This window comes from Hippocampus comes, unplaced genomic scaffold, assembly GCF_001891065.2.
Source record: "Hippocampus comes isolate QL1 unplaced genomic scaffold, H_comes_QL1_v1.1 scaffold68, whole genome shotgun sequence".
NCBI lineage: Eukaryota > Metazoa > Chordata > Actinopteri > Syngnathiformes > Syngnathidae > Hippocampus > Hippocampus comes.
In genome coordinates this window covers 6,071,956-6,087,181 of record NW_017805625.1, presented here as the reverse complement: position 1 = coordinate 6,087,181, position 15,226 = coordinate 6,071,956, and the positions used below count along the sequence as shown (strand labels likewise).

Genomic DNA, 15,226 nt, shown 5'->3' with positions numbered 1-15,226 from the left:
TTCTGTTTTTTTTTTAGATTTTGGAAGCCATCACCATGCAGCATATTTTCATGAACAACTTCCAGCTGTGTAGTGAAATCAATGAGCGTGTGGTTCAACACTTTGTCCACTGCATTGAGACACACGGACGCAACGTCCAGTATCTCAAATTTCTGCAGACTATCGTCAAAGCAGAGAATAAATTCATCAAAAAGTGTCAGGACATCGTTATGGCCGAGGTGATGTACTGTTCGCGCCGATTAACGTCTGTGTCATCGTTGATGTTTCATCTTCAAGCCAACCTATGTATTTGGATGTTATACAGCTGGTGAATGCGGGCGAAGACGTTTTGGTCTTCTACAATGATCGCGCCTCCTTTCAAACACTGGTCCAGATGATGCGATCGGAACGGGATCGCATGGATGAGAACAGTCCACTCATGTACCACATTCACCTGGTGGAGCTGTTAGCCGTCTGCACGGAGGGCAAGAACGTCTACACAGAGATCAAATGTAACTCGCTGCTACCACTGGATGACATTGTGCGCGTGGTGACCAATGAGGACTGCATCCCAGAAGTAAGTTGAACATCAGATATCCGCATGACATAAATAGATTGCTAACAAATAGTTATCCCTCAAATTATTTCAATAAATTGTCTCGTTTCACCTGTATTATACCCCTCTAGGTCAAAATTGCCTATATCAACTTCCTAAATCACTGCTATGTCGACACTGAGGTTGAAATGAAGGAAATCTACACTTCCAACCACATGTGGAAACTCTTTGAGAACTTCCTCGTTGACATTTGCAGAGTAGGTAACGTCTGTGGTAATTGAATAGATCAGGAAATCAAATGTACATCAGCTGAGCATTTTTTTTTTCTTCCCAGGTTTGCAACAATACGAGCGATCGTAAGCACGCCGACACCATCCTGGAGCGCTACGTGACTGAGACGGTCATGAGCATTGTCACCACTTTTTTTAGCTCGCCTTTTTCTGACCAGAGCACCACCTTGCAGGTATGAAATCAATAACATGCAAACAACTGTAAGGTGAACTACAGTTCCTAAATGTTTACCTATACGTGAATTCTACAAGAATATTAGGCACAATCTAATGAGAATCAGTACAAGAGCTCTTTTGGAGGAAATAAACAAAACATCTGTCTTGAAATGGCACAAAATGCAATAGCCAAGGTCCCAGGTTATTGTATTAATTGAACATGTTTATTGTTTTTGTTTCTGTCGCAATATTTTGTGTGTTTGTATCCAACATGATTTCATCTTACTGAAGGATGTGGTACACATGAAACCAAACGATTCATTGATGTGCATCACTCATGCAGTGTCAACTTATAAATGTGTGAGAATATTTTCACTCATTTTTAAATGAAAACGAGAGAGTGAGAATCTCAATGGCCAAATTCAGGCATACATAGGCGGCAAGTTGGTCATTTCGAAACAATTTTTGAATTAGATATTCTTTGATTATTTAGTTGCACATAGTGAAATACCAAGTACTGTCCTGAGCTCACCCATGGAGCATCCTGCCCAGCCCGTCAGACATATCCAGTACTCTCCTGTTCCTCTGAGTCTCAGGTGTCTATAATTAAGAGGGGTGAATGACTTTTCCGAGAAGCACAGCTAACATGAGACGGGCTGCTAGATTAGATTTATGTTTTTCTCTCACTTAATGACAGTTGCATAACCTCCGGTCTATTAATGTCTATGTCGTGCTTCAGGCGGCCATCAGTCAGAATGTAAGTATGGCTTGGTTCTCGCCTATGAGTGCCCCTCGTGTAATTGTAACTGAATTGCCCCACTGTGATGTTTAGATTAGAACTGTGCTATCCACTGAAGTGACTTTATGTAATAGCAATGTTAGGCCCTATGAGTTTTGCTTTCCGGCAAATACGATGGTACCTTGAGATTTAAGTGAGTTGACTTGACGGCCTTTTTCAGAGATTCAAGCCGTCCAACCAATTATTTTGCCTTGGCTTGTGAGCGCAGACTTGAGATACAAGGGCTTTATCATCAAATCATCACTCTTTACAGTAAGGAAGAGTTTGGCAAAAAATTTTTTTTTTTTTGTCTTTTGGTTGTATTCGTATGTTCTTCTAGGTAGTAACGTGATGAGGTCCATTCACGGTGTTGGGGAGCTGATGTCACAGGTCGTCCTTCGAGGTGGTGGCTTTTTGCCCACAGCATCTAGTAGCAGCTCCAATGGAAACAATACCAAGTCTCAGACCGAACCGGAGAAACAGGACATTTTGGTCATGGACACCAAGCTGAAAATCATTGAGATCTTGCAGGTACAGGACAAGCAATGGCAACGACATCCATTGATAAATTGAACTAGTATGATACATTCATGATTTGCTCTTTTACACAGTTCATACTAAATGTCCGCCTGGACTACAGGATCTCCTGTCTGCTGTCCATCTTTAAGAGAGAGTTTGACGAGAGCAACTCCCAAAGTGAATTATCTGTAACTGGAACAGTTGAAGGTCCAAACAATATGCCGGGTGAGATTAACGTTTTGCTCTAACTTGCAGAGAAAGCGATACGGCCAACAATTTGACTACTTGTACCATTTTAGGAGCATTGGATTTTGAACACATAGAAGAGCAGGCAGAAGGGATATTCGGTGGAAGGTAATCACACTTTTAATGTAACAGTCACAAATCAAAGCGAGATGTGTCATTTCAATCATTGTGCTGTGTGCGGCCAGTGAGGAGAACACCCCCTTGGACCTGGACGATCATGGCGGACGGACTTTCCTGAGAGTCCTTCTCCACTTGACCATGCACGACTATCCCCCTCTGGTTTCCAGGGCCCTCCAACTGCTCTTTCGGCACTTCAGTCAAAGGCAGGAGGTTCTTCAGGCATTTAAGCAGGTTTGAAAGATAACCACTGTGAGTGCCAAACAGTTTGTCTGCTCATTCCTGCGGAACTGATCTTTCTCTTGAACACGTCATCAGGTCCAGTTGCTCGTCACCAGCCAAGACGTGGAGAATTACAAACAAATTAAGTTCGACCTGGACCAACTGCGCTCCATCGTGGAGAAGTCTGAGCTGTGGGTTTACAAACGGCAAGGTCCAGATGAGGTGTTGGATACAGGAGAGGGGCTGTCCGCTGAGTCTGAGCATAAAAAGGTACGAACAAATGTGGATTCAATGCTGAAAGCTACACTTGTAGACGATGGTTTCAGTGAAGCCTCTTTCATAAACGTCCTGTAATCAAAGAAGCATATTTTTCGGTAAAGCGCCAAGGGTCAGGGAGTTCAAGTTAGGTCCTGAATTTAAAAAAACTGTTGTTGAACTAGCCCACAAATATAATAACATATAAGCAACTGAACACTGTCATGACCATGTGTTTCAACAAAAACCTGTTTGGGATTTTTATCTATTTATTTATTTGAACTCTGGGTGTGGTCATTACAATTGTACAACACATCAAAGTTTGACTTTTTAAAGTCAGGACTTGATCACTAGTTACCGATGGTGTAATGGTGTAGTACATTCACCTGATTTGGCTGCGGGCAGGAAGGCTCCAGTTCCCACTCAGTGACGGTGTGAATGTGAGACTGAATGGTGGTTTGTCTCTGTGTCTGCCCTGCGAGTGTGACTCACCCAAAGTCGGCTGAGATAGGCTCCAGCTCATCCCAAGGAGAATAGAAAATGGATGGATGAACTTACCACAGTAACCGCGCTACCACATGTTGAGAGTCAAATGTATGCATACTTCACGTCTTCACACTTGTCCTTGCATTGAACTCGTAACAAGATCACGTGTGATAATGACATCGGGTTTAAATACCCAACTTGGACCTTGCTCTTTTATACATTATCTATTGTAGGGGGATTCTGGAGGAGCTGAAAAGCCAAACAAACCAGAGAGCACCAGCAGTTACAACTACAGGGTGGTAAAAGAGGTAACAGTCATCCATCAAAAGTGGTTACCAACCAAACAAGATGTAAGGTGTTTCTTGAGCAGTTCTTAATATGTTCTCTCCTTCATTAGATCCTCCTACGCCTCTGCAGGCTTTGTGTCCAGGAGGGTCAGTCAGGTAGGAAGAGCAAGAAGCAGCAACAGAGGTTACTGCGCAACATGGGGGCTCATGCTGTCGTCCTTGAGCTATTACAGATCCCGTATGAGAAGGTGTCTGTGATCTGCTACTTAGTAACCTATTATGTCTTTCGGTAATCTAAATGAACGAGTGATTATTATTTTTATTTGTATTTTTTTTTTCACTCCAGGGTGAAGATTTACGCATGCAGGATATCATGAGATTAGCTCATCAGTTCCTACAAAACTTCTGCGCAGGGAACCAGCAGAACCAAGCTCTGCTTCACAAGCACATTAATCTTTTCCTCAACCCTGGGGTAAGGTATCGTTGCACCAATGGCGAGTCCCAGCATTTAAAGTCGTGCATGCAATCTATTTTTTTTCTTGTTCTGCTTCTGTTTTTTTTTTAGATTTTGGAAGCCATCACCATGCAGCATATTTTCATGAACAACTTCCAGCTGTGTAGTGAAATCAATGAGCGTGTGGTTCAACACTTTGTCCACTGCATTGAGACACACGGACGCAACGTCCAGTATCTCAAATTTCTGCAGACTATCGTCAAAGCAGAGAATAAATTCATCAAAAAGTGTCAGGACATCGTTATGGCCGAGGTGATGTACTGTTCGCGCCGATTAACGTCTGTGTCATCGTTGATGTTTCATCTTCAAGCCAACCTATGTATTTGGATGTTATACAGCTGGTGAATGCGGGCGAAGACGTTTTGGTCTTCTACAATGATCGCGCCTCCTTTCAAACACTGGTCCAGATGATGCGATCGGAACGGGATCGCATGGATGAGAACAGTCCACTCATGTACCACATTCACCTGGTGGAGCTGTTAGCCGTCTGCACGGAGGGCAAGAACGTCTACACAGAGATCAAATGTAACTCGCTGCTACCACTGGATGACATTGTGCGCGTGGTGACCAATGAGGACTGCATCCCAGAAGTAAGTTGAACATCAGATATCCGCATGACATAAATAGATTGCTAACAAATAGTTATCCCTCAAATTATTTCAATAAATTGTCTCGTTTCACCTGTATTATACCCCTCTAGGTCAAAATTGCCTATATCAACTTCCTAAATCACTGCTATGTCGACACTGAGGTTGAAATGAAGGAAATCTACACTTCCAACCACATGTGGAAACTCTTTGAGAACTTCCTCGTTGACATTTGCAGAGTAGGTAACGTCTGTGGTAATTGAATAGATCAGGAAATCAAATGTACATCAGCTGAGCATTTTTTTTTTCTTCCCAGGTTTGCAACAATACGAGCGATCGTAAGCACGCCGACACCATCCTGGAGCGCTACGTGACTGAGACGGTCATGAGCATTGTCACCACTTTTTTTAGCTCGCCTTTTTCTGACCAGAGCACCACCTTGCAGGTATGAAATCAATAACATGCAAACAACTGTAAGGTGAACTACAGTTCCTAAATGTTTACCTATACGTGAATTCTACAAGAATATTAGGCACAATCTAATGAGAATCAGTACAAGAGCTCTTTTGGAGGAAAAAAACAAAACATCTGTCTTGAAATGGCACAAAATGCAATAGCCAAGGTCCCAGGTTATTGTATTAATTGAACATGTTTATTGTTTTTGTTTCTGTCGCAATATTTTGTGTGTTTGTATCCAACATGATTTCATCTTACTGAAGGATGTGGTACACATGAAACCAAACGATTCATTGATGTGCATCACTCATGCAGTGTCAACTTATAAATGTGTGAGAATATTTTCACTCATTTTTAAATGAAAACGAGAGAGTGAGAATCTCAATGGCCAAATTCAGGCATACATAGGCGGCAAGTTGGTCATTTCGAAACAATTTTTGAATTAGATATTCTTTGATTATTTAGTTGCACATAGTGAAATACCAAGTACTGTCCTGAGCTCACCCATGGAGCATCCTGCCCAGCCCGTCAGACATATCCAGTACTCTCCTGTTCCTCTGAGTCTCAGGTGTCTATAATTAAGAGGGGTGAATGACTTTTCCGAGAAGCACAGCTAACATGAGACGGGCTGCTAGATTAGATTTATGTTTTTCTCTCACTTAATGACAGTTGCATAACCTCCGGTCTATTAATGTCTATGTCGTGCTTCAGGCGGCCATCAGTCAGAATGTAAGTATGGCTTGGTTCTCGCCTATGAGTGCCCCTCGTGTAATTGTAACTGAATTGCCCCACTGTGATGTTTAGATTAGAACTGTGCTATCCACTGAAGTGACTTTATGTAATAGCAATGTTAGGCCCTATGAGTTTTGCTTTCCGGCAAATACGATGGTACCTTGAGATTTAAGTGAGTTGACTTGACGGCCTTTTTCAGAGATTCAAGCCGTCCAACCAATTATTTTGCCTTGGCTTGTGAGCGCAGACTTGAGATACAAGGGCTTTATCATCAAATCATCACTCTTTACAGTAAGGAAGAGTTTGGCAAAAAGTAGCAATTCATTAAAAAAAAAAAAAAAAAAAAAAGAAGCTTCAAGATGTTTGATGCCACTCTCAATTGAAGTTAACTGCACTGAAAAACAATCCTCTCCCCCATTTTGAAAAAAAAAATATTTCCCACCCCTAAATTCTTGAATCGAGTGGCTGCCCCCAAAAATTAGATACATAAAAAAATATTGACAAAAATCAATGGATGAATCTGCGTGAGTGCTATTTTTCCTCATTAAAATACATACTACAACAATTTTGGTTGGTTTTTTTGGGGAGGGGGGTGTGGGGGGGGCTGGAAGAGATTAATTAATTTCCATTCATTTCAATGGGAAAGTATGATTTCAAACATTGAGTGTTTGAGTAATGAGAATGAAATAACTCATCCTGAAAGCTCTACTGTACAGATATTCTGTTATCACTGGTAAAAATTTGAATTCTGTGGAAATCATGGAACCTGACACACTTGACAATGAGTACAAATGTCCCATACATTTAGCATTTCTCAAAGTTGAGCCGAGTGATTTTCCATCATTAAATAGCTCGTCTGAAAGGTACCGCAGATGCCAACCACCTCGCAAAGTGGCCACAGGCAAAATGAGAGGTAATGGGGAGAACTTTTTCGCTCATGTAAACATTTTTGAAACATCAACATAAATTCTCACGACATATCGTCTATTCAGCAATATAATACGGAGCTTCTGAATGATCTAAGGGCCGACTTGGAGAAAGTTGCAAAAAGGACTTAGGCCATATCACCTATGACAAAACTTCATTTGACTTTACATTTTCCTGCATCTGGCTTATTTTATTTAGCGCATGTTAGTTGGCCCTGGCCTCTCCCAGAACATTTCTCAGGGCGTGCTGTGCCAAGTGTTCTGCACGAGGAGCAGTTGCACACATACACTGAGAGCGAGATAAATCAAACCAAAAAAATTATGTAAGCCGGTAAAGTATGTTTGTTTGGGACCTTCCCTTTGCACTTCCTATTCCGTCACTTCAAACTTTTTAGAACATGAGTTTGAATTGACAAACTTAAATAGGATCCTTGGACATCATTCCCTTGTGCTATGCTCATATTAGTTCATTAATAACTGTGTATTTATCCAATTAATAGATTTAGATTTACTATATTGCATCTGGATGACACAACTGATTAATTTCTTTCCTGCTTGTATCCTCTGCTTAGGCGTCTCTATTTGGAAAAATAATCCAGGTATTAGTTTGATTTAATAAGGGTGCAGCACGACAATACTGCTGGGGATGTAGATTAAAAGTTCAGAGGAAGTGATTTGCCGAGTGTGCGTGTTTAACCTGCCTAATGGTAACAGCAGCTGTCAAAAAAGAATGTATGGATTGTTGTTCTGATCGATATCATCGTTGCCGAGTGAAATAATAACTTGCTTCCTGATCAGAGGTTATTGTTTCTCTTCCGCAGACCCGACAGCCAGTCTTTGTGCAGCTGTTGCAGGCGGTGTTCAGGGTCTACCACTGCAACTGGTTGTTCCCCGTCCAGAAAGGCTCCGTAGAGAATTGTATTAAAGTCCTGTCAGATGTCGGTAATTACCATTCATCAAAACCTGACATAAAATGTAAATTCGGACGGATTCGCCCGGTGCAGCTACCTGCACAAAGGACGGTTCAGTGTATTAGCTTGTTACACGTGATACTTTGCGCTGAGCTCTCTTGCATTTGTGCGTCACTCTCAGCCAAAGGTAGAGCCATCGCCATTCCCGTGGACCTTGACAACCAAGTGAACAATTTGTTTGTGAAATCCAACAACATTGTGCAGAAAACTGCAATGAGCTGGAGACTGTCTGCTCGGAACGCCGCCCGGAGAGACTCTGTGGTGACGGCGTCACGGGACTACAGGAATATCATTGAACGGCTGCAGGTACAGCGTGTCGATTTGGTGTCATCGGAATCAAGCCGCGTGCTAACTGTGCTTCTGTGAGATGTAGGACATTGTGTCAGCGTTGGAGGACCGCCTGCGTCCATTGGTCCAAGCCGAATTGTCCGTCCTTGTGGATGTGTTGCATCGGCCTGAGCTCCTTTTCCCAGAAAACACTGACTCGCGCAAAAAGTGTGAAAGCGGAGGTTTCATCTGCAAGTAAGACATTAATAGCTATCCATTATGATTTGGGTAGAAATAAAAGATATTCACGAATGTACTTGTGGTAGGCTGATCAAACACACCAAGCAGCTGCTGGAGGAAAATGAAGAGAGACTTTGCATTAAAGTTCTACAAACACTTCGAGAGATGATGACTAAAGACCGTGGGTATGGGGAGAAGGTAGGAGATGGCAAACTCACTGCATACTCCATTCTATACTCATCCAGCCATTTCAAGAACTGTAATAATATTCTTTTTTTTTTTTTTTAAGGGCATGTGAGCGGTCTTTTAAATAGTTTTGTATGTTGCAGTATTGATATGCACTCTATACTCATCCAGCCATTTCAAGAACTGTAATAATGTTCTTTATTTTTTTTTTAAGGGCATGTGAACGGTCTTTTAAATAGTTTTGTATGTTGCAGTACAGTATTGATATGCACGACTGAAAGCCTTTTGAATTGATGTTAACTGTATTTTATTGGGTCTTAAAGTGTACCTGTGTGTCTAATGAAGTGGCCAGGGATGTTTATGTGTGTCTGTGTATATACTGGTCACACTGGTTTTCACGCCAATACAGCTAAAAACACAAGTTGTTTAAAACACTCTCAGTTCTGCACAAAAAGCATTAAGTGACATAAAATGTACTGTTTTAACAATTTTCTAAAGACCGGGTATGACTAGTGGAGCGCAGATGGTCACCAAGGCGGAATTGTTAGCAAAGGGGTGAAAAAAATGTAACTCATTATGTTTTTGGCATTATGGTTCTGGAGTTTGGACTTTTCCATTTACTGGTACTATATGTCATATTGACGAAAAAAATGCATGGTATTTCTCTTTCTCTTTTATTCAGCTCCTCAGCAAATTCGAATAGAATTTTTTTTTTCTCATAGGATTTTTTTCACAGCTATTTGTAAACAACTGTGCCGAAAAAGGTAATTCAAACATTTTATATTAAGAAGCTGATGCACACAAGTGGAAGATTTTTGGTCCAATTTTTCTTTATTTATATAAAATAAAGACCGGAATTACTTCATTACCCCAAAAATATATACTGTAAAGAAGATACGTTTGGTTTCAGCGTATGACAGGATGTTTCTACAAAGCATACGCTGTGTTCCATAATACCGTTTATTACCACATCCAGCCATTGAATTATTTCCCCTATTTTGAAGACTTTCTCTCCTTCAATCTTTGTCACATGTGAGGACTTTTTCAGATATTGCAGGCCATCCCTTTGCCAAATGTGACAAATTTAATCAGCGGCTGGCATGCATTCACAGATAGTCTTTTATGAGCCGCTGAATTAGAGGAGTGTGTCCACATTGCTCACTTAACTAACATGTCACGCTGTGTTGTTGACGTCTGCATGAGCTTCTCGGCCAGTTATCTAACCCCGCAAACCTTCTGCTCTCTTTCAGCTCAGGGCCTTTGATGATGAGATGGATATGCCTAAGGTTACTTCTTTTTTTTACTTATTCGTTTGTGTCCTTGGTTCTTGTAGCTTCTGTTATATCTGTAGCAACTGTAGCTGCTGCTGCTGAGGCTGTGTGTTGTCGTTAGTCAGAGTTCAGCAAAGAGCGCCAATGTAGCCAGAGTACAAAATGGCCAACTTGAAGCACAGAGGCAAAGAGAGAATGGGACGTGTGTGTGTGTGTGTGTGTGTGTGTGTGTGTGTGTGTGTGTGTGTGTGTGTGTGTGTGTGCGTGTGTGTGAGTGTGTGTTGTGGATGGCAAGTAATTATTTTTTTATATGTCATTTTTTTTCTTGAGCTACTTGTTGGCGGTTTATCTGCCAGAGCATCGCCACAACCATCACATGAGCATTTTTTTTCATTAGCACTTGTGCTATGCAATGTTGATTTTTAATTACATCATTTTACTGTTGTGTAAACAGACGCATAGGTCGGTGCAGGCCGGCATTATTGAATATGTGTCATCCAATGGCTACAAAAAAATTATAAAGCAAAGTAGCAGACATACAAAATTGTATTACTACGTATTGTAGCGAGAGAGTTCTTAGAGGATCTGTCAAACCGGGCCCCATTCAAACCTACTTTTAAAAAGATAGCAACAATGGTAAAGCAAGATAATTCAAAGTGCTCCTATGTTTTGCTTTTCATCAAGGTTTTATTTTCTCTTGCCAATTTTCACCTACGTGTATGGTGTTTCCTCATGTATGTGCTCTCAGTGCCGATAGGGGACACTGTGTCCATGTGTGTGAGTGTGTGTGTGCGAGCGTGCGTGTGTGTGTGTGTGTGTGTGTGTGTGTGCGTGCGCGCGTGTGACTGCGTGTGCGTGCCATATGCACGTATTAATGAGTTGTGCGGAACTGTGACGACAGTGGCAGTCATTGAGGTTGTGTCCTAGTTTCCCTCCCTGCAAACTGCACGATTCCTGGGTCCCTTCCAACTCTGGGCTGAGGTTACATAAGAACCCGGCATTTTTTTTTTCCCCCTCTCTTTCCTGGAACTCAGCCCCTCCGCTGCTTTGTGACCTTCAGCTGTAATTGTGGAGGATAAAAGTGCGCAGCAGTCTTTTACCCATGCTGTGCGTCTTTGTGGGTATGTGTGCACATGTGTCTAAAAATGGGTTTGTGAGGATGTACGGGGATGGGGGGGATATGGATTGCAGCATGAGAGTACCCCCCCCCCCACACACACACACACACACACACACATACAAACGCTCACGCGCACACACTCTCACACACTCTCACACACCCCAACACATGCACACCTGTCATGTGTTGTATCTCTTGTCTCTGACATAAAAATGGCAGTGGTGCCGAAACATATTTGTCCCTCCATGTGTCAGTCTGCATATGTGCAGTCTCTTCGTTTCCATGCGGCATGCTATTAACCCGTGACACAAGTCTTTATTTAACTACAGTATTCTAAATTCTCCCGGCATCCACACATACACACTCTTGCATGTCGCCTACTCGCCAGTCACAACATTAGGTACCCCTGTACACTCTAATGAATGCCAAGCCACTGAGCGTAGGTGTAGGTCTGGAGTGCACGAAGGCATGGCAGAGAAAATTTGTCAACTCAAGGGCAATTACTTTCAAAGGGAAAAGCTTTGAAACATGTCATTGTGACGCAAGTCCTGGAACCTTTCTGACACAACCATCACATATTAGGGAAGAACTGTGTGAATGAAAAGGGATACAACTAATAACATTTACTATAATAGGAATGAAAGATTTCTGGAGCATCTGTTTACAAAGCTGTTTCACAGCGATGTCGCAATCAACATTGAATCATCAAAGGCAGGAGCAACATTCGTGGTGCACCGACGCCATTGCCAAATGTCAGGGACATGGACTCCCAGACTTATATAAGTCAACTCAAGTTTGCCTCTTCACCTAGACTGTGTGTGTGTGTGTGTGTGTGTGTGTGTGTGTGTGTGTGTGTGTGTGTGTGTGTGTGTGTGTGTGTGTGTGTGTGTGTGCCTGCCTGATCACGGTCTTATTACGCAAGCCCTCATTTAGAGTAAGTCATGCTTCATGCCTTTCACCTCTCTTCTCCCTCCCAAACATTTCGTGGGATCTGTGTTTCAATTTTTATAAGATTTTGCCACATTAGGTTGATTTATTCAATTTGGCTAAGAAGCAGGCTAGTGATCAACACCAGTGCTTCTGTGTCTCACCACTGTTTCAGCATACAAAGATGCTTTTGTTTTCGGTACTTTCAGAGGCGTATTTTGTAGAATTCGGCGTACGTGCTTGTCACATACACTGTACGTCATTTTGTTGAACTAAGAGTTGCGATTGTAACCAAGGGGGTTTGTCCCGGGGAATTTCCAGTTTGGTAGAATGTGATGCAGTCAGGGTGGATGTGGCAGCTGTGAGGGTTACTCGGTGGTGTCTGTGGTCAAACTTGCGACCATGAACTGAATACGTCTTTGCTGCATTTGCTGCTTCTGGGTTTAATGTGGCGCCCGTAGAATTGTTTGGAGTTTCTACACTTGGTGTGCAAGAGAAAGAGCCAGTTCATTTGTAGTAGTGTTTAATATTACCTCGCAGAGGAGACCAAACTATAATTTGCCTAAGCAACAACATTAACAAGCTATTCATTAATTAAATTATTAATGTTAATTAATTGTTAGTGCATCTTGCATTGTTATTTTGTCCTTTGTTATTATGTGATCAATGTCCTGACCCCCCACTGGGATTTTAATCGCTTTTTGGGAGTGTCTCTTTTCACATGTGTGGTATACTTTGCTGTTCTCTAGTGCTGATGTGTGAATCAACTGCTGGACAACAACTTGATGATGGTGATGAGAATTGATGGAGACTAATTGGAATGCCCTAAAAATCGCACAAATCGCAAATTGTCAAAATACAAAGCTGTTTCTGAAAAATGTGTCACCAAAAAAAAAAAAATTACTTGGACCATAATCACACAATATGCCATCCAAACAATCCCACAAGTGTTTTCGCTTTTCCTTTAGCTTTTATCTGCGTGATACGACATCATGTAAGAGCAATGCAAAACGCGATGATGGCCGTAGAAAGATGGGAAAAAAACCTTTGGAATCTACACCACAAATGCGGTCACCAAATAATAACGCTAAGTAGCTCAGCCCCCAGAAAAAAACAAGTCATCCTTTCTCTGCAGCTCATCAGAGCATCCGTGGCCTTTGTACATCTTCACAATTAATGATGACCACACGATTTGTCATTTACTGCGTATACAGTATAGTTGAGGTTCAAAGGTCTGAAAGTTGCACAATTTGGAATTTGACCAGAATTTTGATGACAAATGTCCATTAGTATGTTGCGGACACATGACCAAAAAACAAATACTAATTAGAGTTATGAATATAAAGAGATCAGATCATTAGAAGCATTTCAGGAGTATGGAAGAAAAAAATATATAAAGTCCCTGGAGCTCCATAAGAGATTCATATTTTGTATGATCTACTACAACATGCCTACATTTTTAGTAGCCTATAGTTGAGCTCTTGTTGTAAGGCACAGCTCAAGAGAACACAACAATCGCGTAGTTTCGGCATAATTGGCTCCTGACTTTGATTTCGACTGACAAGTTGAGTTGTGAAAGTGTCAGTGTTGTCTTCCCTTCTATTCTTGTGTTTTCGTGACAGATGGCTGCTGTAAGCAGCTCTGTGTCACTGGTTTAGTGACCTGATTCCTTTTGGATTGATTATGTAACTCGAACCCCTTCTGCCCCTCACCTAGCCAATCCCCACTGCCTGCCCCTGCCTTTTTGCATAACTACTTATGTAGAGCATTGCCTCTTAGCACTTTGAGCTATCTTTTTGTACACACAGTACAGTAAGTAATCGTACGCTACTTCAAAGTGCCCTAGAACCCGACTCCGTTCTTTCCATGTGCTCTCCATGAACAAACAATGTAGAAAAACTCCATATCTCCATCCGTCCGTTCTCTGAACTTTGATATTATGAATCGTCATTCTATTTACTCATCCTTGACTTTTAAATATGATGTGATTTGAGTCAACGCTTGTTTTTATTCTATTACTCATGAAGTGTTGGCTTTGCAGACATCTGACCCGATTTTTTTTTTTTTTCCTCCCCGCTGTTCTTTTGCCATAGTAGCATCAGACCAGGCTTTACTTCTTATGCAAAGAAGTACGTGCAAAGATGGTTAATGAAAGGAGACCCTCGTGCGGGTCAAACTAAAATATGCTTCCTTGATCTAATATTATCAATGTGAGTTTATTCGTGTGAGCATTTGCGCCCCCTCCCCTAGCCAATCCCCCCTGCCTGCCCCTGCCTTTTTACATAACTACTTATGTAGAGCATTGCCTCTTAGCACTTTGAGCTATCTTATTGTACACACAGTACAGTAAGTAATCGTATGCTACTTCAAAGTGCCCGAGAACCCGACTCCGTTCTTTCCATGTGCTGTCCATGAACAAAAAGCACTGTTGGCAAAACAACATCATCAGCCCCCGCTCAAATATAAAACAAACAAAGCGGGCACACGGCGAAGGAGGCCGCGACGGTTCCGAGACGTTGCGGGTGATATCGCCACCGCGAGAGATAACTTTTGTTATATGATGTAATACATTTATAATTAAAACATGAACTGCAAAGTCAGTGCTTCGGTACATTTATTCACAATTGACAACACTTACACAGCTTATTGACACTGTTTGAAATAAAAAGGGTTAAATTCTTTGTCTTCCAGTCTGAAAGTGACAATGCTGATGACTCGTGTAAATTGCTGCTCAAGAAATTGTCGCTTTTTTTTTATTACACGCTACATTGAGTTTTTATCTAAAGGCTGCTGCTGCTGGCAAACGGGCTGCGCGGCCTGAAACTAATGTAGCAACTCGGGCCTCCTTGCATGCGATAGAACAACACCAAATGCAACATCAACAAGGAACTGCTTCACATTCTATCACATGATGTGTATGGTTGCTAAGGGGTGGAAAACATCAGGAAAAGTCCATGGGAATTTAAATTGGAGAATTTGAAGGGTGTGTCCCACAGGTATGGTGGTGCTTTGAGATACAAATGCCTAGATTTATCATGTTTTGAGATATGAGTCATCCCTTTGCCCGTTGTCTTGAGTTACGAGCAAAAATCCGAGGCTACGTTCTCACTGCAGGCCGTGATGCCCAATTTGGACATT

The 15,226-nt window shown here is 41.8% G+C and overlaps 1 protein-coding gene across 1 annotated transcript in view; it reads left to right on the top strand.

Moving 5' to 3' along the window:
- The window catches only part of LOC109522343 (inositol 1,4,5-trisphosphate receptor type 1-like), a 60,772-nt gene that overhangs the window by 21,771 nt on the left and 23,775 nt on the right, over window positions 1-15,226 (top strand). Inside the window, exons 31-40 of the mRNA XM_019880845.1 lie at window positions 18-218; window positions 305-556; window positions 667-792; window positions 870-998; window positions 1,273-1,278; window positions 7,907-8,048; window positions 8,199-8,383; window positions 8,451-8,599; window positions 8,671-8,782; window positions 10,021-10,056. Of these exons, the coding sequence (XP_019736404.1) occupies window positions 18-218; window positions 305-556; window positions 667-792; window positions 870-998; window positions 1,273-1,278; window positions 7,907-8,048; window positions 8,199-8,383; window positions 8,451-8,599; window positions 8,671-8,782; window positions 10,021-10,056 (1,338 nt within the window). The remainder of the gene's footprint in view (window positions 1-17; window positions 219-304; window positions 557-666; window positions 793-869; window positions 999-1,272; window positions 1,279-7,906; window positions 8,049-8,198; window positions 8,384-8,450; window positions 8,600-8,670; window positions 8,783-10,020; window positions 10,057-15,226) is intronic.